Consider the following 26,166-nt stretch of genomic DNA (forward strand, 5'->3'; position numbering starts at 1 on the left):
GCTTAACATTACGAGATTTAAATGGATTTTCTCTCTGCAGGTCTGCCCCATAATTGGGTTTATCCATCTTGTTGAAGTACAGTTTACACTTGCTAACATCACGCCAATTCAAGCTACATTTTCTGCTCCAGTGGCAGGAGTGAAGCAGATTTGTCATCGGATCATAACAGGTAATTCAAACAACAATTAGTTTGATGACGGCCCGTATGTCAATGTCTGGTCCCAGTCAGTGCTGCTCGCACCCACTGCTCTCTGTACGCTAAGATGAATTGTGCTTACAATCCTTCAATTTCAATCGACAAATACTTACCGGCAAAAAGCTGGAACTCAACTGACACAAAACCATCCTACTGCCCAGCAAGTGCCCTGGGAGAAGAAGCGCAGAGCAGAGCTGGATGGTGCAAGCTCCTCTGCCCTCCAGCTACACCTCGGCTAATGGCAAACTGCTGAAGGATGGGGTTTGAACTGCATTTTCCAAGCATCAGCAGCACTTTGGAAACACCTTTCACATGCACGCACTGATTTCCAAATGCAAAACACAGCAGCCCACAGGCAGGTGCAACCTACCGTGGCCTTGCAGCCCCTTCGAACCCAAGCAGACAGGCAGGTCTAGATGGCTGCTAAAAGGAGACTACTTCCTGACAGGCGTCACATCCACAAACCCACCAGCATCTGCAGAGGCAACTGCAAAACACTGAGCATCACTGAAGCCCTGAGCTTCCCAACTTAGGCAGCCAGCACTAGGCAGCTTTAGCTTCAGGTTTCAATATATTAGCAGAGATAGGGAAGAACACCCACGAGTCAGTGACATGCTTCAGCATCTAGCTCACATAACAGTGTTCAAAATATTTGCAGGCAAAGTCATGCATTCTGGGTTTGAAAATACCATGCATTTCTTGGAGGGCTGGTTTTACCAATTAGACAAGACATAATTTGCCTCTCCAAATCCGTTCAATGTGAAAGAAAGCTTGTTTCACATTAAAAGAAACATTATTTCCTTAGGGCCAAGTAAATCTAATGCCACGTCCATGTTTTTCTGGTCCCTTCATGAACACAGGGTTATCTGGGACATGGCAGTGACAATTTCAAACACCCATGTACATCAGTACCTATACTATTAACTATGAATGTGATCAACCCTTTTAAATCATTTTCCTCTTACTCTTTCTGGTTTAGAGGAAGAGAAAGAACAATAATTTCCTAACAGATTTTCCACAGTATCATTTTATCTCAAACTATATTCCAATACACAATGCTAGTTGCTGTACATCATTTAACTGTAAAAATCCAGCTAGGTGGCTGAAAACGTAGGAAGCCCTTTCATAATTAGAGAAGGATCTCCACCAAAAGAAACTAACATTAAAATAGAAGTCTTGGTTTAAAAATTAAGATGTACTTAATGAGCAACAAAGGTATCAGTGATTAAAGATTTTCAAAGCCAATAGCAGAAACACCATAAAATCCTCTTAACCTAAACATTGTAAAAGATGATGATTAAGTTCAGATCAAAAAGTAGTTAAAGTAATGGTATATAAAATATTCCCCTCCTGGAGGTGATGAGGGGAAATTGTGCACCGACAGAAAGCAGATACACTAAAACCTTACTGGAACTTGGAAAACATTGTTCTGTTTCTCTACACTAACATTTAAATCAGATGTAAGTCAATGCCCTGAACAAAAGAAATACGGTTTTCTTTGTGCTGTCTCTGGTTACACTTTCTGTTCTAACACCATCACTACCTTTTGTGTGCCCCCCAAAAAAATTACAAATACTTCATCATTTTTCATCTTTTTATTCTGATGCATGGCTCATATACAGAGACAAATCACACTCATCATGGCCTGATGCTCAGTTGAAGTAAATCACAAGAGGGCCACTGGGGTTTTTTGTTGGGGTTTTTTTTGGAGCAGTTACGACAGCGCTCACAATCTTTGGACAACATGCATTTAGCAATTCTACATTTGTTTTTTCATCATGCTGGTATTTCAGTATAATTCTGAACACTGGGAACAGCTCCAAGTGTCTCAGGTCACTTCTGAAAGTACAGTTGGCATCAATCCCACAGGTCATTCCCTTGGAGGGCTTCCCAACATCTCACGAGCACCCAATCAGAAACACCAAAGCCACTCAAGAGACATCAATTCCCACACAAGCCCATCATCCAGTGACTTGCGCATGTCAAGCTCTGAAGAAAGAAATCCTGTTGCCCCAAACACTGGGCAGATTTATGGGCAGAAACAGAACACAGCATCTCCATCACCCTCCCAGCGCTTGACCCAGGCAGGCTGGACAGGGAAGGGGTGGCAGCAGACAAGGCTGTGGCAAGAATCAGAACCCTGTTTTGCAACCATTACTCCTGTCCTACTGAAGGCTATGGGTATGGAGCAACATCTCCAGGCCAGACCCTGATCACCCTTATCTGCAGCATAAGGGCAGCAACTACTTGTATCCTTATGCAAACCAACCACTTAATTGCATGGCTGGGTGGGGGGAGCAGCCTTAACAGCATGTTTATTTTTGTCAAGATGGCATGGGAACAAGGCACAGCTTTGCACGTGGGAGAAGGGCAGGGGTCACAGCAGGAAAAAAGTAATGACGACTTCTAGGTACGGGCATCTCCCGGCACCCCAGAGCCAGCAGATTCCAACTCTTCCAGCAAGTCATTCGCAGCCAGGAAATACCCTCCCTCTCAGTCATCACTCAAAATAATAAATATTTATTTATACATTGCATGCAGCCTGTTCCCTTGGCAAGGGGCTGAGCAGAGCAGAAATACGAGCAACGCGACCCCCTCGGCGTCAGAATAGCTGCAAAAGCAAACAGGGACCACAAGTCCCACCCAGGCAAGTTCAAATAGCTACCAGGAAGCATCAGCACCATCCAAGAAATTATAAAGACAACTTGAAAGTTTCTCAGTGCTTTAGATCTATTCTCTCTTCCAAAACAAGACCTTTCCCAGGTCATAATCCCTCAAAAGAGGAGACTTCCTACTCTATCACCAAGCAGGCTCAGCTCCAGCCATGACAAACAGGTGTCAGGTTGATGTCCTGGCAATAAAAGGAGACTGGTGCTGACGATGCCTTGGAGACAGCAATGGGTACAGCACAGCCAAAACTCTACGCAGTGAGCAGGAACTGAGCGGAGCACCTATTAAGTGGAATTGTTTTCTTTCTGTAATATAATAAGTCTCAGCTATCACCAGCAGCCAGCGCAAAGCCTCAAAGCCAAGCAGAATAATACATCCTCAGGCTTTTGTATCCTAGCTTGCCCCGATGGCTTCCGTTGTAAATCAGTTGTCATAGCTAGAGACCAGACTTGAGAAGCCGATTAAACGAAGCTTGCCCTGCTCCTGTCTGATGAAGTGCTCCTTCATCCAACTCCTCATTAACAGGCTCATGGATATCCACTGTGATTGTTAACTTCACGGGCTCATGAAGGGCATGCACCACACTGGCAAAAGGCCGGATCTGGAAGAATTAAAATCCAGCTTTTCCAAGTGGTCAGAACCCTGTCCCATTGCTGCATGGGTCACTGTGCTGGAACCACTCTCCCATGGCGGGTGAGGGAGCGCAGCTGAGGTCAGGCTGCTTGGAGAGAGCAGAGGGCACTGGACCAGCCAAAGGGCCATCACAGCTTTGAGGGTTTCCTGGTACAGCCATCCCCTGGCAGAGTCCCCAACAAACCAGCATTCCAGGGCAGAGGGACTCGAATTGGAGCCATGGAGAGCATCCATAACCCCATGCCAAGAGCCAACCAAACAGACACAGCAGTCGAAGTAGGTCCTGCTTTCAAGGGAAAGCAGAACACCAGAGACAAAGGCTGGTATACAATGGCCCTCTTTAAAATAATAATTACAATAAAAATCCATAGGAAAACTTCCATTGGCTTTATCAAGGCCAGGATGTGACAGAAGCTTGTGGAGCCACCCTGAGGGAAGGCAATTAGTCTCACTCAAGAGATGCCAAAAAATTTAGCAGAGCATCCATAATCACCCTGAAATATTCTCTACCAGCAAAGCATAATGGGTTTATCATTTATTTCTCAATTAAGTGGTGCTTAAGTTGACCAGGGAGTGGATTTCTATTGCACATTGATTAGGCAATAAAAATACATTAAAAAGCAAGTCGGACTACAGGCAAGGAACGTCATCCCTCTCCCTCTGCCAAGTAAGATGTCCTCCTGGGCAGGCTGCCGTACCTTCTCCCCACCTCTCCTAGCAGTTCAGCTCTTGTGCAAAACACTTTTACATAATGAATGAATTCCTAAGGCTACTTGTAAAATTACTAGGCGCAGCCTTGTTAAACATTCATTTGGATTTAAGACAATGCATTAAAAATCACAAGGCAAGTAAGCACCAAGTGCTATGCTACCATCAAAGTTAAATAAACAGGATAGGCCATCACCCATCCCCACTCTCCGCACTCACACACTCTCCCACAGATCAATAGCAAGGCTCATTGATTATAATTGGAACAGGATCACACTCTTTTCCTTCCAGGTCAAAAGACACAATGACTACAAGCCATTAAGTATTTTGTGGCACCACTCGATGACTGTATTTATGCCATATACGTAGTTATGATTATTCCACTGAATAATGTTCATTTATTTCAGCAACAGTCTGACAAACTATATTTATGCTGCACCTTTGGCCTCCTTGCTTGAACTCTGCTCAGCAATGTCTCTCAGCTGGGACTACTTCTAACACGCAAGCCCTCCAAAACAGCTTTCAAGCCACCAGTGTTTCTTGGATATTGTTTTGTTTAAATCTACTACAAAAGGGCATTTTCTCACTCTCCACGCTTCCGCCCTCCTCCCCATCTCATCTTTCCCCTCAAGCTCTTGGCCAAAGAAAACCAAGAGGATTTTAAGTTACATTTCTTGCATGCTCTCTGTGAGCACTGAGAGTCCGAAGCATTACCAGGGCTGGCCCAAGAAGCTGAATTCCATTAAACCAAAGCATCTGAGAAGTCCCATCACTACCTGCAGTCTCTTAGGAGCATCATGGGGGGCTGACTGAAAACCTAGGAATATCAAATACAGACATCCCCATACTGCAGTCACATGACAGCTTCCCTATCACACCAGGATTGCTGGGGTTTATGGACAGCCAGCAGCAGAAATATTAATGCTACTTCTGTATTTCAGAGAAATAAGAGGCATAGATACGTACCTATATTTTAAATATGTATGTATCTATATATGCATGTATACACATGCATATAAACCCCTTTGCTAGAGAAACAAAAAGACTGGTTGTCTGAAGGTGCTATAAATGCCCTTCAGAGCCTATTTAGCCTGGTCTGCATAATCTCACCAGTTAATTTGCCACTTGTAAGTATCTCAAATTTACACCAATAAAATCTGAGCAACCAGACAGTCTATATATAAATACATATCTATGCATGGAGCCATTAACATCCGTTTGTGGTTTGTTTTTCTTGTGAAAGATCAGGAGGGGAAGGGAGGGAGAAAAGGTAAAGTCCAAATCATGTGTCCTCACAAAGGACACAGAGCACTCAGTAGCTGGGGGAACTGCAAGCTCACACCCTGTCAAATGAGATAGGGCAGCTCCACACCAGTTTTCTTCATTTCAAAACTGAAAGCATGGCAGGGACGAGAACGTCAAGGAACACGGAGATAAATGTAGAAACTGATGTTGTGTCATGCCCTCATAAAAGGCCTGGGTACACCTACAGAGCCTTCCTTATGACTGTCATATAAACATTACACTGAGGCTGTGTACAGGAGATTAAACAGGAGGGGAGGGAAGCTTCACATGTGTCATGCTACCAAAGGTTATTTTAGGATCAGTTTAGAAGCTGAGCGGTGGGTGGCAGCTGATTATATTACCACAGGCATATTTAAATATCATGGGCCCAAATTCTCATCAGGATTTCTCATAAAGGCTGCACAGTGACTTGAGCTAGAATCTTGACCTGCAGAGCAGTCCACTTCCCCAGGGCTGTGGGGATCCCTCCTGGCCTTGAACCTTCCCTCAAAGCAAGATGCAGCCATGGCACAAGCACTCTGGCTTGAAAGGCCAGTGTTTGTTCAAGGAATAACGCCAAGGAGACACGAGGAGGATTTCCCCATCAAGGACCACCCTGCTCCACCATGAATGATGGTGAACCATCATGAGCACACAGAACACTTGGGGACAGAGCACATGCAAGTACCACACACAGTCCTACACAGCCATGGCATCACCAAGTTGTGTTAACCCACCAGCCAGCAACAAACCACAGTTACTTCCCCCTGTGCATTAAATGCCTCAGATGCATCTCAGCCACTGCTGTCAAGAGTTCCAGCTAGCAGTGGTTCACATCTTGATGGTATCTGAAGCTGAAGAAGGGCTTTGGAGGAGCACAGCCCAGCTTACCATTAATTCAGAAAAATCCATATTTGAATGACTGCTTATATTAAGAAATGCCTCTGTTATCCCACACAATCATTCACCTTCACAACCGTGAGCCATGAGAACAATGCTACCTGGTCACAGAGTCATATCCATAGCTTTAGATCACCAAACAATGCTGCAAGTCCTGCCTTTAAGTGGCCTAATACCAGATGACTTAGAGGAAACCACATAGGATGTTCATATAAAGGGTGACCACTGAGCAGAGCACCTAATGACAGTACTGTTCTCACATACAGACAGACAGGCCCTCCCCTAAAAAGGATCCTCCCAAGTGACAAAAAATAATCAAATCCTTGATTCTCAAATGTTGCCATGACCTCAAAAGTTGCAGAAGAAAACATATATATACACATAAATCTTTAATATATGTAGACACATATATAAATGCATATATGTTATAGGTATTAATATATTGATAGATACATTATAAATATTTATATATACTGGTATATATAGATATTAACATATCATTATATTCATATATGTAACAGGTATTAATAGTTTTCCTTTCAATCTCTTCCAGATTTCTGTACCAAACCCCTGGTTCATAATCAGATCTACCCAATTACTTTGAAGGCTTACAGCACAGTTTTGCAGTATGAAGTATAAAATCTGCAAACATTTACTGAAGCTTTTAAAGAGAGCTTTACACTAAAAATGAGCCGTTACCACTAAAAAGTAGCTATTTTCGTAAATCTGTAGCTGTTAATCCATCCAAAAACACCAAACAAAGTCAGTTTCATTTTAGTTCAGCTGTAGCTCCTCTCCCATTTTTAACTGCTCCAAGATTTTGGTACCTGTAACACTGACTAGGTTGAGGGGCTCATTCAGCTGGTGGTGGTTCTGAACACAAGTTAGAATCAGTTAATACTGGACCTGGGTCTTTGCTGGGATCAGAAAGAACAAGATGCCAGGTAATGCCCACCTTACCTGTTCAAGCATTTCCAGTGAAGAAACTACTTTCACTACCTTAGCAGAAAGGAGTTACACAGTTCCACAGAAAGGACCTCCAGCAGACTCCAACATGTTCTACCCCATAGAGCTGCTACCCAACAAACCAAACACAGCATATATTGTAGCAAGTACTGTGGGTAGTTTGGAACAGGCTGAATGGTACAAATTTCTAAGGTAGGTTCATACTGCTACTAATACAGTAACAAATAATAGAAATGGGGGCAAACAGCAGAAACTAATGCAATCTATACTGGTGAACACCACGAGAAAAAGTATAAAAACACCAGTTTCCCTTTCCATTACTTCAATGTATACACCCTTATTCAAAAAAATTTAAATTACCTGTTAAAATTACTAGCCAAGTAGAGAGAGGAAATTAAGTCTTTCACCCATAAAAAGTTCTACTTATTGCAAAAAAACTCACACAACTGCAAAGAACCATTGTAACCACTAACTTACATCACCTGCCAGAAATACGATCACCTCAACAGTTTGCAATTCAGAGGTTAATCTACTTAAAGTTTTAGGACAAATCACTACTCATTATCTTAGTGCAACTACACTCCTTGGCAGGATAAGGTCACGCTACCTACCAAAGAGAAAAATACCTCTCTCCAGTGGACCAAACCATGACAACTCATTGAAAGACTATTTTTAGCCATCTTCCAGACATCCTCAAAACAGTGAGATATATTTATTTTCGTAACTTCAAATTAACCTTTAACAAAGAATGGCGATTTAACTCTTTACCAATATACGACGACTATATATTGTTAAACTATAACTGTATAAGCTGTTAGCTACAATATAACCAGTATAAGCCAGGTTGCATGACACTGTTTGGAAGGTAACTAGTCCTCCTCTGAGCACATGAGCATGCACAATGACGCTGGTGTATAACCAATGCGGGGAACTATAAATTTCCCTCTCGATCCCTTCCATACCCAAGACTCCCATTATGCCACTCAGCTAGGTTATTACTCATCAAGAAAGAACAGCAAGTAACTTCTGAACCATTTCACAGCCAACGGCCGTTTTCTCCCCTCCTACATAAACAGAAATGCCAAATACCAAACCTATTTGTAGCAGTCAAGATGAGTTCTAACAGGCGAATTACCATGAGGATAAACTGATCTGGATGTTTACCTAACCACTAATAATTATTCCTACTTATTAGTTTGTTGACCCCAAATGCATGGGGTACTTAATAGAGAAAGTCTGATCCTTGCATGGAGGAACTCCCATCAGTAGGAAAGAAAGTGAAGTAAGATGAAACTACATGAGAAACCAATCTCAATTTAAACCACTTGTGACAGCAGGGACATGGATCTTAGCTTTCATTCTGCAAGAACCTCTTTTAGCCTTTACTGGAACTACCCCAAAGAAAGATGATCCATTGCTAGATATTCATCAAGTTATACAAAACCATAAATCTCTATCAACGTAACAGAATACCAGAAGCAGATGTCCTACAGACTCTAGGACTTCATCCTCTTGGCTTTTATTGATGTTCTTACCACCTTAAGAGGGTTTCAACTCTGGTGGCATGAGATAGTAGGTGACTGTTGGAAACATACACATGTTCAGCTTCAGAGAAAAGAAATCCTGAGAGTTAAACAGCCCAACTCCCTCGATTTTGCTCCTACCAAACAAAGCACACCCACGTGAATGCACACCTAATGCAACTTACTGATCATATCAATATACAACTGGGGCTGGTAACTGCTGGCACCACAAACCAGCAGTGTCCCAGTACCATGCAAACATTCAGGTTTAGCTGTGATCACTCTGAAGGCAATCAGTGTGCAAGATCACTACCAACCACCTTCATGCAGCTATACCTTGAAAAGTGACTCCATGAAAGTGGTATGAGGGTGAGGTAGGGAGGAAAGATGAGTGTAGTGTTTATTTCCTTTTAACTTTCCATTTCATATGTGTTCAGTGCCATGCCTGAACACGTTCAGACACTTCTTCCCTTCCCCATTTACCCTTTTTCCAAAGGCTTGTCCTACAAATTGCATCTGGGATTTGAAAATCTTTCTTTCCTATGCACACAGAGTAATAAAGAGACTTTGCAATCAAAATTCTGCACTTATGTACACCTGTGTTAACCCCATTGTCCTCAAATTAGTCCTTTAACAATGGCCGTGGGTTTGTACAGGTGCTTAACAAGCCCTTTAATTGGAATTTAACAAACAATTCCAACAGCAGGGGGGGGGGAAAGGGAAAAGAAAAGAAGAGGAAGAATTCAGCTCACTCCTTGTGGCACTAGCTAACGTGCTCAAGGAGCAGGAAAAACCAAAACAAACGTGAAAGGTATTTAGGTGTGGGCAGATGCTGACAAGCAACTCACGAGACTTCAAAAAACTGCCTGTTTTCTACTTAGATCCCCAAACCAGAGCAAGAGCAGGGAGTGTAAATGAAAAACTTTTGTTTCTCATTTGCACCATCTTTCCACTATTATCTTTACCCTCTTTCCCAATTCAACTACTTTGCTTCCAAAATGGACTTTGTATTTGACACTCTTGGGCCCACAGACTTAGGCCACAATCCTACAAGACCAAATGCATGGACCCAGCTGGGCTGAGGACCAGCCTCCAGAGGGCTGACATGCAGACAAGCCTGGTGCATGTGCAGGATGGGGCTGTATTTGCACCACCAGCTCCTGGGAAGGAAAGCACCTCCAAACCACTTACCACTGCATTAGGAAACGACCCCCAATGGGAGGTAGAAAAGCAAGACAGAGCCAGGCGGAAAGGCAAGCTTGAGGAAATGCCACACAGTGAGAAGAGAACATTGGCTGCTTTGAGTCACCACTACGACTAAACTCAAAACCTGCTTTTTTAGGCTGAGCTAGATTTACACAGGTAAAATCAAATAAAAGCTTTCTCCTGCAGTCACGAGCTTCTGCTTGCAACCATGACTTAAAACAGGCTTCCTCCAGCCCTTTCTCCATGTATCAAGCCATGGCACGGACTGTATATGTAGTTAGGCTTTGTTGTGATGGATAACTTGGTCATAACAGTGTAACAAGAAAGGTTATCCAGCTGGCAAATGAAAGGGATCAGCGACTTTATACGGCCAGCAATTACTCCTCAGTGATGGAGAATTACTACAGAGCACTCATTACTGAAGAGATGCCAGTTACTGACAAATTACCAAACTGAGAAATTAATTACCAGCTGAGAAAATAATGCACAAGGGATAGGACTGAAAAAGCCACGTTCAAGAGAGGTCCATAATTTGCAACAAGTACATTCTCATGAACAATTAGTCCTGGTACAATTAGTACCACACTGGGTACTCTTTCAGGATGGCAGACATCACTACTGGTCTGCAAACCATCAGTGGTCAAGACAAAACAGCAGCATCTAAAAATGGAGACATTGTTCAACCTGACCGTGACGTTGTCCAACACACAGACCCAACTCTGTGTTCCAACACTGCATCAGCCATTCAGCACTACTGCCAGGAAAAATCGTTGTCTCCCAACTCCTCCTTGTGCCTACAGGATGACTTCTACCCGTTCAGAAAACACAGCACACTCATAGGCAAGTGAACCAGGGCAATGAGTGCTCTGAGGAGCTGTACTCAGAAGTGTGCTTTGCTGCACACCAACAGGCATTTTTGCAGTGCAAGCTCCAAGACAAGCAAGTTTTCCACACCTTTTTCATGCTAGAGGCCAACTCGGGGGAGGGGGGGGGGGGGGAATCAATCTGCTTTTTTGCTAAAATATAAAAAGATCTACCCAAATTCTTCATCATCATCATCATCATCATGAGGTGGAAAATAACTGAGAGAGGTGGAGGTGGAGAAAATACCTGCATAGAAAAGCCACACATGACCTGAGCCAAAATTGAGTCTGTATTAGCTTTAACGTTTCTGTCATCAGCAGCAAGACATTCCTTTTTCCTCTGCCCGTATCTAAGGAACCTGGCGCACACGCTGGCTGATCCCAGATCTCCGAAGAAGGATGAATTAGACATACATCGCTCACAGGATCCCAACACAACGCCTAACCAGCCATGCCACAGGCCTTGAAGACAACGTGATACAGAGAAACACAAGACATCAGCCTAAAGGGCTCCTCTCTCTCTCTCTGCATTCAGATATAGTGGTGAATGAGGGGGAGAAACATAACACTAACTAAATGATTAAATAAATTAGCCAAGGTCGCTACCTCCAAGCCTTTACAAAGCAGAGATCCTACATTATTTCAGGGAGAACAAATAGAAGGCAATCACAAAGCCTGAACAGCTAAGTAAACGGACATCAAAATGACTAACTTTGCACCCGGGATAATTACTGAAAAAAATCAAGGAGCTTAATATTTCCTTTTCTTTCAAAGCAAAGGCATACAGGAAATTTAGCAGTCACGTTTTCTTCCTTGGGCAAGAACACCCACACTGCTCACTCATTCACTCCCATTTTCCTCTGTGTAGCATCTGACCAAAAGGAGCTCAGAACAAGGCCTCCAGACACTCCTGCATCACACACAGCAACAACTTTGATTTTTACAGTTTTACTTGGCTTGCTCACAAGGCTCAGTCTCATGTAATCCACAGGCCTGATCCTTCCCCTAATAAGACCAATGGCAAAACTCCAGCTGATTCAGTAGTTCTGGACAGACCTTGCAGTGGCAAGAGGATAAACTTTAAGGGTCCAAGCCTTATTCATTCACTTTTCCTGCTTCCACAAGTAATCCTATTAAAAGAACGGACTGCTCCTAAGAGTCAAAGATGCAGGATCGAGAAACTGACTGAGAAGTATTTGGGGTTCCTCCTCCAGCCAAGCACAAGCACATTCCCCAAAGCATCCTCTTATTTCTGAATATGAAATCACAGCACCAGTAAAAAATAACTAAAAGCAAAATGCCTGAAAAATGTCATTCTCGGCAGGAAGAAGAAACCTCAGTCCTTCTTTTAAAACAAGGGCAATCAAATGATGAGTAGCTGAAAATGTGGCCACACACACACTCCTTCACATACACATACATACACAGAAGCAGTACATCAGAAGTGAATCGGAGAGAGAAAGATGAATTTGAACCCTTTATCCCCTGTCCTTTATAAAAGCTGCCACTCAGTAAACGGAGATTGCTCTAATTACTGTGACAATTCTGCACTCCGTTCAAACAACTTTTGTGTTCTGGACAGGTTTCTCTGCGAGTTTGAAATTCTTGGCCTGAGAACCACTCTTGTCTAAAAGAGGTTTCTCGTTGCAAACGTAGAATGCAACACTAACAAGTTTTCCCTCTTTTCAGCTCCTTTCATTCTCCTCTTTTCCAATTGCCTGATTCAGGGCTTAATGGAAACTTGTCAAGGCTTTTCTTCCCACAAACCCTGTAGAGCCCCAAGGCAATCTGTGCACAGAGTAACCACAGGAATCTCATATTGTCAATTAAAATTGAATAGACACCTGATAACTGACTATACGCTCACGAATAATACACATCACATGCATATACACAGATGTGCCCACAGAACCAGTCCCATAACTGGGCACAGCAGCAGCACAGCGACACACCAATTCCCATTTACAGCCACCCAGCTACACCCAGGTTCCAGGTTTGACTTTTTAATTCCATATTGATGAAATTTAATTTCACATTTATGAAATTAAAAACAAAGTACTCGCAAGTAATGTAGCTGAGCAGCAGATTCCAATGGAAAATAAACTACCTACGTATACCAGGCATTTGGCCTTTAATAACCCTGGGGATTGTAAAGATATTTAGCTGCTATCCAGATAAAATAAGCTCTGTGGATATTCTTTACACAGCAGTTCTGTGACCCATACAGTAGTTATGTTTGTGACTAGCTCCTGTAAAGCACTTTTTGTTTGTCTGTTTGGTGTTTTTTAACTGACACAGACATGTTTTAAACTACATTTTACAGTGTACTTTAAGAATTAAGAAAAAGCCCATAGGGAAATATAACAGGGATAGAAGTAAATGGAGACATTTGGTTAATAACAATAAAAACCTCGAAAACTTGACTTCCAGACAAACAACTATAATCTATAACTCCTTCCAAAGGGAGAAAACCTTCTTGCCAATGGCCCAGAGAAAACAAAGGTAGAAACAGTGATTGCCATCTTATTCTTCTGATGTGCTCATTCAAGGTCATGCCTTCCCCTGGATTCTTTAATATTGGCAAACATTTATAATAGCGTAATTTCAATGGCAGTCTGCTCAGCCTGGGTGTAGATCAATGCAGCATCTATATACAGTCTTCCAGACCCTGCCTGTGTCACAGTAGTGGCCCTGGTTTTATAAATCTCTTAAATCTAATTAAACCAATGCAAACCTCTTACTGTGTATGCTCCCAAACCAGTTCACTGGTTTAACCAAGTTAAAATTATTCAGGCTAGGGTTTAAAACAGTTCCAAGAGAACCTTTATTAAATATTTGCATCAGTTAGAAATCAATTAGTGGCTTGTCTTGAGAACAGAAAAGCCTATAGCCTCAGACTTTTCCAGATCAGTATTTAGGGAGTCAGTGACTCCAGTGGGAGTTTGGATACGCCCAAAGAGGTACACCCCCCACCTTTTCTTGCTCTATTTTTTCCTTTCTTAATATAGGATGACTTGTTTCTATTGTATCAACATCCAAGAATCTCTCATATTCCCCAGGAAGTCCCTCTGCAGTATTTTCAGGTTAGCATTTTGTAACTATTACTTCCACATGCTCCTTTTGGAATTTTTTGGTGTCTCAGCTACATCAACATCACCAGTGAAATAAAAAAACAACCACTGATTTTGTTGTATACAGCATCTTTCATGCCACAGACACTCCACAGAGCCCTACAAAGCTGTGAGATAGATACTGGTTGAGGACAATTACATATTCATACCTGATAGCCATTAGGTATGCAATCATACTTCCCATGGAGCCTAGGGCATTAAAACCTGTTCTCCCAAGAGGGGAGAACAGTTAGTCAGGCCTAACTGTATCAGTAGGGCTAACAAAGTGGTTATGGAACCCTTACCACAAGAGAGTCCCTCCTGATCACTTCCTGGCCAAATACCTGCAGGAGTTTGGTACTGAAAACATCTGACTACAAAAGGAAGCTGCCCTTCCCTTGCACTTCCTTCAGCAAGCACCTTCTCCCTCCCTTGCACTTCCTTCAGCAAGCAGCAAAAGCATTTGAAACAAGGCAAATCCATTCTCCGCTTACCAAAGCCTACTTGTCTCCTGTAATTTCTATCATTTTCCTGTCATCATTTCTTCTTTGCTGAAACCAGCAGCATATGAGTCAGAGAGCAACCATTAACTTTTACAACTTCCATACAAATCCACCTACTCATATTAGAAAAGCAGTACCGACATGCTACGCAGCCTCAGACCAGAGCCTGATTCTGCCAGAATTCTCTGGGTTTCTGTGGGTAAGTCAGATACTGCAGAAGCAGGAGCTTGTGTAAGAAAACACCATTAGAAACATAACTTTTAATGTTTTATTTTCCCCTCCAAGAGTGAAGGATGCCACAGAAGCAGCAATATAACAATATGACATTTAGTCGAGTTTGGCTTTTTCAATACCTTTACCCACTTTTGAAGAAGTTGGCCACTGGTTCAAGACACACGGGGCCTGATCCAAAGCCCTTCATTATTAATAGAAGGCTTTTTTTCCACTGACTTCAATGGATCTTGGACCAAGCCCAAGGAAGACAAGATTTCACAGCAGTAAGAGTGACACACATTCTCCGCATTCAAAATAAAACAATACGGGGCATTTACGATGTCAATCTGTACAGTGTGGATTTGTTTGTATTTTGCTCTTTTAGAACAGGATCTAGGCTGGTGGATTAACACACCCAGAAAGTCTCTCCGAAGTTGGAAGGAATTATAGGCAGATACAAAATGCCACAGTGAGAGTACTGCCAGTATTTCCCCCACCTAGAATATAAAGGCATCCTTTACCACAACATTTCTTATAAGCTGTTGCAGCCACATTTTCAAGCATCCCATCACTATAAACTCCTTCAGTAACAGCTACAACATTACCCATGATGAATTAATTTGTATTAATATGGCTATCACGTGCATTTCCATATGAAACCCATTGTTCTGGAGCATTAATAAAAACCTCACCCAATGAAGTAACATGGAACCCCTATATTTAGTTTAAAGAAATTTTAACCAAATACATTGAAACAAAATTGCTAATATCTTTAGTACATCATAATTGGCACAGCAAGCAGAAACCCAGTTATCTTCTCAGTACGTATTTATGGCATCACCCTTCCCCATTCATTCTGCATTTTCTTAGAGAATCTGCTGTACCCTACATCTGCAATTCATTGACTTTACAATTTACCACATGTTGAGATGGAGAGGTCTCAGCTCCATTTGAATCACTGCACAAATATGCAAGTGATTTATCGTTTTAAAACTGAAGACTGCAGAAGAACGACTCCACTTTTCCTGAACATTACTCCTTCTGGCAGACCATGAACAATTACAGCGCGTACTAATTAAGCTCTGTAAATGTGCTGTGCCCTGCTAATGCCTACCAGGCCTCAAATTCAGTTGCATGAAGCCAAACTTCAGCCAGCGACTTAACTCATTCAGCACTGCCCGGTTGCCTGAGCGTGACCCCACGAAGAATAAGGGTCGAGGGTTTAGCCAGCCTAAAACAAAGGCGCAAGACTGAACAGATTTTGCCGGAAAGAATCAGAGAGGGGGGGAGATGCTGGAAGGGGTGGGAAGTGCCTTGGGAACAGGAGGAACATCCCTGTTGATAACCTGTTAAAAAGGTACAATACCACGCCAGCTTTGCAGTGCGGGGCTGGGGGATTCAGATCTGTCCCCGGGGGCTAATAAGTCACAGCGCTCCATTGATTAGGGAAATGCATAAAACCTTCAACAAAACTGTACAGCTATTTGTGGAAGGGCCCAATTGACATCCCCCTCTCTTCTCTTTTTTTAAAGTCGAGTTTTACATGGTTTGCAGAAGAAAAACATATGGGCAAAGGAGCGCAGCTTTCCACCACACACATAACCCTGCCTTTTGCTTCAATTAGTCTCCAAGCACAACAGTAACCTACAGGGAGCCCAAAAAAATCAACTGCTGGAGAAATTAAAGCTAAAAGTAATACCTAAGCACATCCAATTTGCCGCATTATCTTGTTAAAACACACACGCACCCCCAGCATAGACAAAATGCAGCATTTCAAATCTGACTGTCCGCTCTGGCAAAGCATGTTTTACGGGGAGCGAGCTGAGAATCACGAGCTTTGCTGAGTGAAGCAGGATTTCTCCTCGGGCCCCAGACTTTCCTGACACTTAAGAGTCAATCCCCAGATCCCAAGCTTCCCCTCCAACCATCCGTTCAAACACTGGCCTTCAAATACTGGCGGTTTCTTGCCCCCTCCAAGTTTCTACGATTTCTCCTCCCGCTCCAACATCCCTCCTTTGTCCTCCAATTACTCTCCAGCGGCCTCTCTGCTCTCACCATGCCTCCCCCCTCCCAAAATACCCCATCACCCTGCTCCCCTCCTCGCCCTTACACACTGACCTACACATCCATCCCAGACTGCCCCTTCCAGCAGGACACAAGGCTTCTCCCCTAAAACCTACCTCTAACCTCAACACCTTAATTCATTCAGCGAATGTTTCCCCTTAACATGGGCTTTTGCTGCTTTTTAAGGGGCCCTGTTTTATATGCACAGAACAGCCTAATATACATATTCCCAAGCATCCACCTTCTGCATAAAACCTGATGCAATTTCCCCCCACACCCCTGAGCTCAGTGGGACCCGAGAAAATTAAAGGACATTTCCAGGTGTCATCTGTCTTTAAATGTTTGCTTGCGTCGGTATCTAGGAAATACTGCACAATACTGCTGAGACCTCTGTAAAGGACGCGAGCTGTGCTTAAACTTCTTCAGCATCACCCACAGCCCCTTACAGCACTGCAAGCGTTAATTATAAACTTTGGAGCCTATGTCAAAAAAGAGGCACAAACACAAACCAGCAGTTGGGAGGAGGAGCAGAAACAGTCTCCGCTTTCGGGTGGGGAAAGAAGAGAGGATTTCCATATCTTCTCCCCCTTGCACCCCCAGCACCACACTCCATCTCTCATTGCTTATAATTAGTGAAAGAAATTTGACCCACTGCCAGTGTCTGTGGACCTTGGATATTATAAGGCCAGCGTGGCGTCAAATATCTTAACATTCATAAGTGTTATAGGCTGTAAATAAACCCCGTGGATTTATGACCCTGCGGTGCTTGCCAGCAAACGACTGTGGCACATTTCTTTCAGCAGACCTGTAGAGGTGCAAGTTTGCCTTTGGTTGTAAAATTAACCATTTCCTTCACAAATGTGCCCAATTAGAAGTCAAAGTTTTAAGGCTTACTTACATGTTTGCCAGGACCTGGTACTGAGGAGGTGCCCGGGGAGCAAAGCTTTAAGCCTTTTCCCCCACAAAACCTCTCAACACCCCCCCCCCCCCCCAAAGCAAAACTTCTCACAACAGCCCCAATGTGTGAGAAAACTGCCTGATTTCACAAAAAAAAAACAAACAAAAAAAAAAAACAAATATAAAAAGCCCCAGACTTGACAACCCGAGTGCTTTCATATGTGCCTATGGCCAGCCCTCAGTTTTGGCTGCTGGGAGGCTGGGGGGGGAGCAGGCGTCTCCCCCCCGGGCTGTGCCTGGAGAAGGATCTCCTCCCTTCCCCCAGGATAATGTCATCTGCTTCCTGTGTAGGAGAGCATTTGCTAAATCCAGGTTGTCTCATGCTTAACTGCCAATAATCCAACTTCCACATAACTCCCAGACAGCTGGGAAAAGGTCCTCAGAGTTTTTAGTCATGGTACAGAAACACACGTCCACACAAAAACTCTGCAGCTGTCCTTTTTCTCTACACCACATTTTTTATCTGATTTTGGGGCCCAGTCATGAAAGTCTTGACAAATTTAAACCATTTCTACCTACATTCCGGTTTACAAGCTCCAATGAAAGCTACACCATACTCTTCCCACCCCCACCCTCCAACCCCCCCCCCCCTCTTCAGCTCTTGAACAAAAAAAAATATGTGCTGATTTGTAGTGAAGAGGGGGGGGGGGGGCTAAAAACCCACCCCACTTAACATCATCAGCCCATGTATGAATGCATTCAAAAAACCTGGAAAGGCACCTACTGTATTTTCTTTCTTTCAGTACAGATCAGCCACTGGTGCACCTATTAAAATTGTTCGATTTCCAAAGCAAATATTATGTTTAATGAAGTGCAGTCCTGCAATTATCCTGTACACTCAAGTAACAGTACTGCATTATATTGTTTTGCAAGGGCCCAGAAACATGAAACTTCTCTCCAACTAATTTTCATAGCCCCCTAAAGAGAAGCTGATTGACTCAGCCATGCAGCATTTGCTCCAGAATGAAATCTTATCAGGGGAAGTTAAAAAATTATATATAAAAATCAATAAATAAGAAAAAGAGGAGAATTACAAATAAATCAGCTTCTTTACAGAAAAGAAGTTAACAAACACGGTCTGTTTGCCAGTGTATACCAGCTATGCTAATGCTATAGCAAAGTGATTCAGCAATCTACCTAATTAAGCATGAGGAAAGTTTCTTTATGGAGGTTCCATTTGATTTACACCACAGGATCATCAGTTCTTATTTAATAGCTTGTTTTTACACAAGTCCAGAAACTTTATTAAAATCATGTCCATTCAATTAAAAAAAAAATAAAGAATATAAATCAAATAATTCACTCCCCACTGAATAGCTATGTATCATAAAGTACCAAAGTGCTGACATACTAAGTTGTATCTACATTATTAAACTAGCTGGTGGACATTAATACTATAATCCATACTGCAGACATTAAACCTCAACCATAAAGATTAGTAAAGAATTAATATTGTCACATCGGGACTGAGACCTTAACACGCCAGCCATAAATATTTCTGAAGGAGATGAAAAACAATTAGCATAAATACCAAAGAAGGGCAAGAACACCTGTTCTTTTTCAGTGCGATAAGCATTTTATTGTTCTCTATTTAAAATGTAATGACCTGTGTAATTACAGTAATATTACATTGTATTGCAAGGGCTTGGAATGTCACACTTTGAAAAGTGTTGTCAAAACAATTGGAGGGAGGAAAAAAAAAAGGACCACCATTAACCCTTCACACCCCAGGGCTTTCAGCTTTTGTATTGGGAAGGATTATGTTGTTTGATTCAGCAGATGGAGGGAAAACATCCATTTTTCAAGTCAATTACAGAAAAAAAGTATCCTCCTGAATGTAAAAAATCTGGGCGAGGGGGCTGCTCTCCACCACAGCTCTCTCCAATTCCCGAACTTCAGGACCAGACACAAGCTTACTCCTACAGTCTCACTCAGCAAGCCTCAATTTAAGGGAAAGGAAGATAAAACAGCACCAGCAAAAGTAAGACTAACTGCCAGCAGGGTTTTCTCAAATCACAATGCATCTGTTTCCTCACCGAAAGCATTAACCAAGCTCTAGATTTAGGATAAAAATTAAACACACCAATTCTTCATTTTCCAGCTCTAATGGAAAACATTATCCTTTTTATTCTCCCCAACAGTCAGCTACCCCAGCCCCTCTGCACACACAGGTATGGCACTGGCACTGTCAGATGCATTACTTCATGACTATTTGACTAGACTTCTATTTAATACACATCTATTCTCAAAAGCAATCCACAGTATTCCATCAGAAGCAAGATTAGCATGCAAAAAAAAAAAAATCTATGACTTTTAAAAATAAAATTGTTCCTATCAAGCTTCGTAGAGTCTGCAGCATTTAAAGCATTATTCTTGATTTAATATATTATTTATCATAAGCAGAATTTATGATACTTCGTAATTCTCCACATTCCTGAAATTGCTGCCCACGAGTTTGCTCTTGAACAGACAATTACAGGTACGTTTACAAAGCACAATAACCCTGCTACATCCCCAAATAAAAGAGAAAAAATCCAGGGTGAAAATAAAACAAACCCAAAAATGTAAAAGCTAACCACACCCACAGACCTTTAATATTCTACAACAGCAAAAGAAAAGGAAAACCAATTTTGCTACATATCTGCATCACCTCTTTACCTTGCATGCTCTAAAACCCAACAAACATGGCTTCAGGATAAACTACATAAATAAAAATCAAATCCATAATTATGTAGAATCATTTATACATGTTCAACCTGTATTAAAAAAAAGAGAGAGGAAAAAAAAAAAAAAAACAAGAGAAAGATCTAGTTCGCCTGGAATTCAAAGCTGGTACAGCAGAGAACTAGAATCCACCTCAGAACAGTGTGTGACAGCCAACAGCTACCCCGCTGAATCTTTATAATATTCTGCTCTTAGGCCTAAATAAACAACTTTAATTTTTCCCAGCTATAATTAAGTGGCAGGCAAACAAACAAGCATACAGAATGTGAAAGAATAAGGTTAAGAAGATAGGAGAAGGCTGCTAGAGCCTGGATGTGGAAATAAGAAAATTAAAATCGCCTATCGAGTGTGGAAATATCCTTTCAGAACTCATCAGATAACACAAGCAGGCCACCTGCCATACCAACAATAACCCAACCTGGAATCTGCTGCACAGCACCTTGAATTCACACAAACCCAGCATTCCTATGGAGGCCTTTTTTAACTGTGGAAGAAGCATGGGGAAGAAGGAGACTGCCAGGAAAGCTAACTGCTATGGCATCCTATCCTCACATGCTAGGAGGGAAAGGATATATAATAAAGGTAATGAGGAAAAAATAAAGAAGTAGCTATAGAAAGAAAAATGCTTAAAGAAAAAGGCAGCAGAGGTATGCTTCCTATTAGCCTACCCTTGGAACAGTGGAATGCATTTAAGGTAAAAAGGAGGGGAAGGGGATTAAAAAACAAAAAAGAACACAAAGCTTCACAATTTGCAACAAAGTGATTTGTAACAAAGATTGTTGTGCCATCTGGATCCTGGTGCTTATAGAATTTGGAATTTATCACCATCATCCATATACATGTGGGTGAGTGTATTCAAAAGGAAAAATATAATGCATTCAAGCCCCTGAATTCCCCTCCCAATCATTACAATTGCAAACGGCAGTCACCCCCATGCCAGGGTCCCAGAAATCACCTCCTTGCAAGAAGAGCCTTAGAAGTGACCAACATAAATCCCTACCACAGCCCTAAATACACGCCAAGCCAGAAAACCTCCCTCGCTACCTCCCTGCCACTCTGCGCTTACTAACCCGTGCCTATACTGACGTTCTACTAAGTGAAAGCAAGACCGACCCGATGTTTAATATTTTAATGCTTTTAAACACTTGTAGATCTGATACACCCGAGTTGTCCAAGCCCTCGGTCATTAGTACAGCTTCAACATCTACCAAACAGTGCATCTATTATTGTAAATCGCTATCTCGTGTTACCACAAGGAGGGGGGGGAAGTGTATAAACACACACATGGTGATGGCGAGGACGCTTCAGGTTTCAAAGAACCAAAACAGCAATGCTAAACCCATCGGTAGGGAGTGTTTTTGTAGTCCCGGTGGTTTTAGCCAAAAAGCATTAAAAACTCTTTAAAAAGGAACGAAAAGGTGACATTGGAGAAACCTAACGTCAGAGCAGAGCGCACCGAGGGTGACGCTACAAGCGGAAAACCAGCCGGGACTACAAACCCAACCAGCAGACCCCAAAGTTTCCCTGAGATCTGGGTTAAAACTTGCTCTACCCCCAGGCACAGGCGTGCGGACGAGCACACCCCGCCGAGCCCTGGGTTAAAGAAAGGGAAAAAACAAAATCAAAACAGAGAAAAAAAAAAACAACAAAACCCACAACAACAAAAGCCCGGCCGCTTTCAGCAAATTGTTTTCCTGCCAGCACACTTCCAGAAGGAATTTTGCTCGAGTTGTTTGATTATTTTCGGTTGTTGCTGCCGCCGTTGTTAGAGCTAACCGAGGCGATTTCTGTTTCCGGACTCAGCCCTCCGCTCTGCCCTGACCCCTCCGGCTCTTCCTCCCCCCTGCTCCGCACAGCGCTCCCGAAGGCAGAGCCGCGCCGGGGCCGCCGCCCGCAGCACAGCCCAGGTGAGGAGGGGCCCCGGCCGGTACCGGGCACGGTGCCGCGCTCCCGGCGGGCGCGGAGGGACGAAGGGCGCGGAGTCGCCGCAGGGCCGGCAGCGCTGAGGCCGGACATAACTCGCGGCGTCCACGGCCGGGAGGGGCACAAGGAAATCGCCTTCGCCGCAGGCCGGGGCGGGCGAGGGCAGGAGAGGGTTAATGGGGAGGAAAGGGGAGGGGGAGCCGGCCCAGCCGCCACGGAGGAGGGCAGGAGGCGACGGATCTCCATGGAAAACGGAGAGTTTGGAGGGAGCGGATCCCAAGCTGGGCCGGGAGAAAATACAACACCCCCCCCGTCCCCAGCGAGATGGGGGGAAAAGGGAACGAGAAAAAAAATCAGACAACCCCTCCCCCCCCCAAAAAAAAGTAACTCCTTGGGTTGTCGTGTGTTTTTGTTATGATTTCCTGTTGTTTTGAGGCTGGATTAGGTGGTGGTTGGATTTTGTTTGGGTTTTCTTTTTCTTCCAACCCCCCCGCAGGGGAGGTTAGAGGGCTCCAAAAAAATCTGCCCACAAAACTGAAAGTAAACAAAACGAAAAGGAAAAAAGGAGGGGGGAAGAAAAAAGGAAAAAAGGGATAAAAAGAACGTAAAAAAAAAAAAATTGGCGAAGTGTAAACAAACCCCCAAAAGCGAAGTTTGGAAAGTTTGGTTTGCGGCGCTGGGGGGAGAACGGGGGGAGGAAAGGGGGGCGGCGAGAGGGGCAACGGGGAGCGCGGCGGGAGCGGGGGGGGGATGTGGGAAAGGAGGGGAGGAAAAAAAGGCACTTACCGTTCTCGCCGTCGGAGAGAGCGATCCATTGGGCAGATACGGGCTGCTGAGGTCGGGGATCATTATAAAGGGATAACCCGGGTATGGTGGGCCCTTAAACAACCCTCCATCTTGCCTCTTCGCAGCTAACATGGCGGGGAGACACGAGCGGGGAACGGGGAAGGGAAGGGGGCAACAGGGGGGAAAGAAGGGAAAGAGGATGGGGAGGAATGGGGGGGGGGGGGAAGGAAAACTTTGTTTAGCAAGTGTCCCCGAAAGAGGAGCCGGGCGCCCGGCGGAGGGGCTGCGGGCGGTGCGGGGCTGCGGCGGCCGGGCCCGCCGTACTCACCTTCCTCTAAACTTTCCCGGGATTTATCTCTGAAAGTTTCGGACCGAGGCGGGGGCCGCCGCTCGGCCTGCCAGAGAGCCGGGGGTCGGCGTGGGGCAGTCGGGGAGGAGGGTGAGTTGTTTGGGGGTTTTTAAGGGGGGGGGGGGGGGGGGGGTAAGAAAAGAAGGAGAAGGGAGGAGGAGGAATAAAAGGCGAAGAAGACGGGAAAGGTGCGGGGAGAAGGAGAAACAAACAGAACAAAACAGAAGGCATCGTTACAAGTTGGTGCCGCGGAGGAAAGTTGGGCGCCGGCGGGAGCGGGACCCGGCGCCCCCGGCCGCGGCGAGGCTGCGCGACCCCCGCCCGCCCGCCGCCCCGAACCGGCCCCGCGGGGGGCTTCCCCCGTACCTCCGAGTCTGAGGAGCTGTTTTGATTCGTTTCTGATTCATTGACGAGAGACGACTTGACATCAGCTAAATCCCTCTCCGCCGAGGAGTTCTCGGAGATCTTCTCCTCCTGCTCCCCTTCGTCTTTGAAAGAGATCAGTTCGTCGTTGGCGCCCAGGTCGTCCCCTCCACCGCCGTTCAGCTGCGGCATTTTCCTCCTGCCTCACCCACCAGCAGCAATTTTGCAAAAAGGGGAAGGGGGAAAAAAAAAAAAGAAAAAAAAAAAAGGAGGGGAATGGGGGGGAGGGGGGGGGAGGAAAAAAGAAGGGGGGGGAAAGTTTGCACCAAAAAAAGAAGAGTCCAAGGTGAAAGTTTCTTTTTTTTCTTCCCCTTCTCTTTCCTCCTGGGGAGGGGAAAAGAGGGAGGAGGAGGGGAGGGAAATGTCTCTTCTTTGCTTCTTTGCACCAGTGACTTTAGGCTTCTTCCTTTCCTTCTTCGGGATTTTCTCTTTCTTTCTTCCAGGGAGCTGCTCGGCGTGCACTGCGCGCACCCGCGCACGCACTCGCGGAAAAATTAGTAATAATAAAAAAATAGAGAGACGGGGGGGGAGGGGGCGAAGGGGAGGGGGGGGGGGGGGAAGGAAAAAAAATAATAATGCAACAAACCAACCCAAGAAGTCAGCTGTAACGGGGGGGCAGCCGCCGCGGATATTGGGAAGCCTGTGCCGCTCGGGTTTGAGTGAGTTGAAGTTGGACTGAGAGCTTTTCAGTTCAAAGGCGGCGCTGATTGACAGATAGAAAAAGGGGGATCGAAATCCGGAGGAACGGAGAAGTCTGGGATCCGGGATTATTGACAGGGAGCGAGAAACACACCAGGCACTTAATGAGATGCAGGAGGGGGCGGGGTCTCCACGGTGACGTCTGCATAAATAAACAGGTCTGGGGCGCGGGAGGGGGGAAGGAGGAGGAGGAGGGTGGGGGAAGTAGGAAACTAACAATGATCCTTTTTGGCATGGGAGCTGGAGGGGAGGGGGCAGGAAAACACTGACATGGAATAAAAACTCTGCGCTGTAGCCCAGAGCTGCAGGACCCGGGGTGGGGGGAGAGAGGAGGGGAGCAGCACCCAAACTGGCGCCCCTGTCTTCGCCCCTCGGAAAGCACCAACTTTTCCATCCTGAGCGTTAATAAACATAGCATCTCCTCGCAGTCCGGATTGCTCCTGGAGGATGTGTGCCCTTATTATTTGTGTACGTGTGACGGCAGGGCGCTGGGGGTGTTGGTTGTTTTATGTTTTTAAACCGTTAACGTTTTTTTTCTCGCCACTCGTTGGAGGTAAGAAACTCCAACCATAATAAACACGAGAATACAGTAAAAGCCTTTTATTATTATTTTTTTTCCCCTTAAGCAGCACTTGCTCCTCGCGTTTATTATGGTTCTAACACGCAGGATGAAAATGTGCGAGATCACTCGCTGAAGATCAGATGTTTCCAAATTATTTTATAGTAAGGCATAATATTATTTGGTCCTTGATGTAAAAAAAAAAAAAAAAAAGGAAGAAAAAGGGAGGAGGAAAAGGAATGTGACTGCTAAGAAGTTAATTAGCATGGCAGGACGGAGAATCAAGGACTCCCAGACTTCAGAAGTGAAAAGTTGTGGTGGCGTAAACATCACGCTGGGGGCAAATCAAAGTGAAAGCGGGCCAGTCCCGCGGCGGGGGGGTTACCCGCGGGGTAGCGCGGCCGGACCCCCCCCCCCCCCCCCCAATAGGGACTGCTGCCCTGCGGGGTCTGAGGAGCGCGTCTGCAAAGTCACTGTTGTGTAAAGTCACTCGGCAGAGCTCTGCCGGCACAGCAACAAAATGGGGAGCAGAATAATGCGGATGCAAGAAATGGCATCTGTTCCCCGAATATAATGTGGTGAGAGGGGAAGGGGAAAACAAATTGATCTTCCAGCAGTGACAAATTGTAACAATGGACAAGTCAATTGGAAACTTTTGACATGGGCAAGGAACAAAAGGAGGGGACCTGGGGGGGGGGGGGGGGGGGGGGGTGGTGGTGGTGGTGGAGAAGACAGGGGAGGGAAGAGGCAGTAATTTCAATGGAAATTAGTAAATTGCCTAATGGAAATGGTGTTTGAAAGCAAGGGACAGGCTGTACTAAATAATCCAAACATTCCTTCAGAAATCTAACCTGCTGCTCATGCTAAGGGCCATTCAGCACATAGGGTTTCCAAAACAAAGCCAAT

General features: G+C 44.4%; 1 protein-coding gene across 38 annotated transcripts in view; it reads right to left on the reverse strand.

Annotated features, from left to right (window-relative positions):
- The window catches only part of TCF7L2 (transcription factor 7 like 2), a 177,818-nt gene extending 153,029 nt beyond the window's left edge, over positions 1-24,789 (reverse strand). For 32 of the 38 annotated variants that reach the window (XR_009744341.1, XM_061458728.1, XM_061458727.1 and 29 more), the window contains exons 1-3: positions 23,946-24,787; positions 23,559-23,625; positions 23,231-23,355 (exon numbers count right to left, since the gene is read on the reverse strand). Coding sequence is in view for 35 of the 38 variants with exons in the window: in XM_061458728.1 (XP_061314712.1) it covers positions 23,231-23,355; positions 23,559-23,625; positions 23,946-24,134 (381 nt within the window). In the remaining 3 variants the exon portion in view is untranslated. Of the gene's footprint in view, positions 1-22,177; positions 22,747-23,230; positions 23,356-23,558; positions 23,626-23,945 lie in introns of those variants that run through there. The other 6 variants (XR_009744340.1, XM_061458734.1, XM_061458735.1 and 3 more) reach the window with 4 other exon arrangements.
- Between the last annotated feature and the right edge of the window lie 1,377 nt (positions 24,790-26,166).

The sequence above is a fragment of the Pezoporus flaviventris genome, unplaced genomic scaffold, assembly GCF_033815535.1.
Source record: "Pezoporus flaviventris isolate CSIRO_AGI_PZ_B2104156 unplaced genomic scaffold, CSIRO_AGI_Pfla_v1 ptg000029l, whole genome shotgun sequence".
Lineage (NCBI taxonomy): Eukaryota > Metazoa > Chordata > Aves > Psittaciformes > Psittacidae > Pezoporus > Pezoporus flaviventris.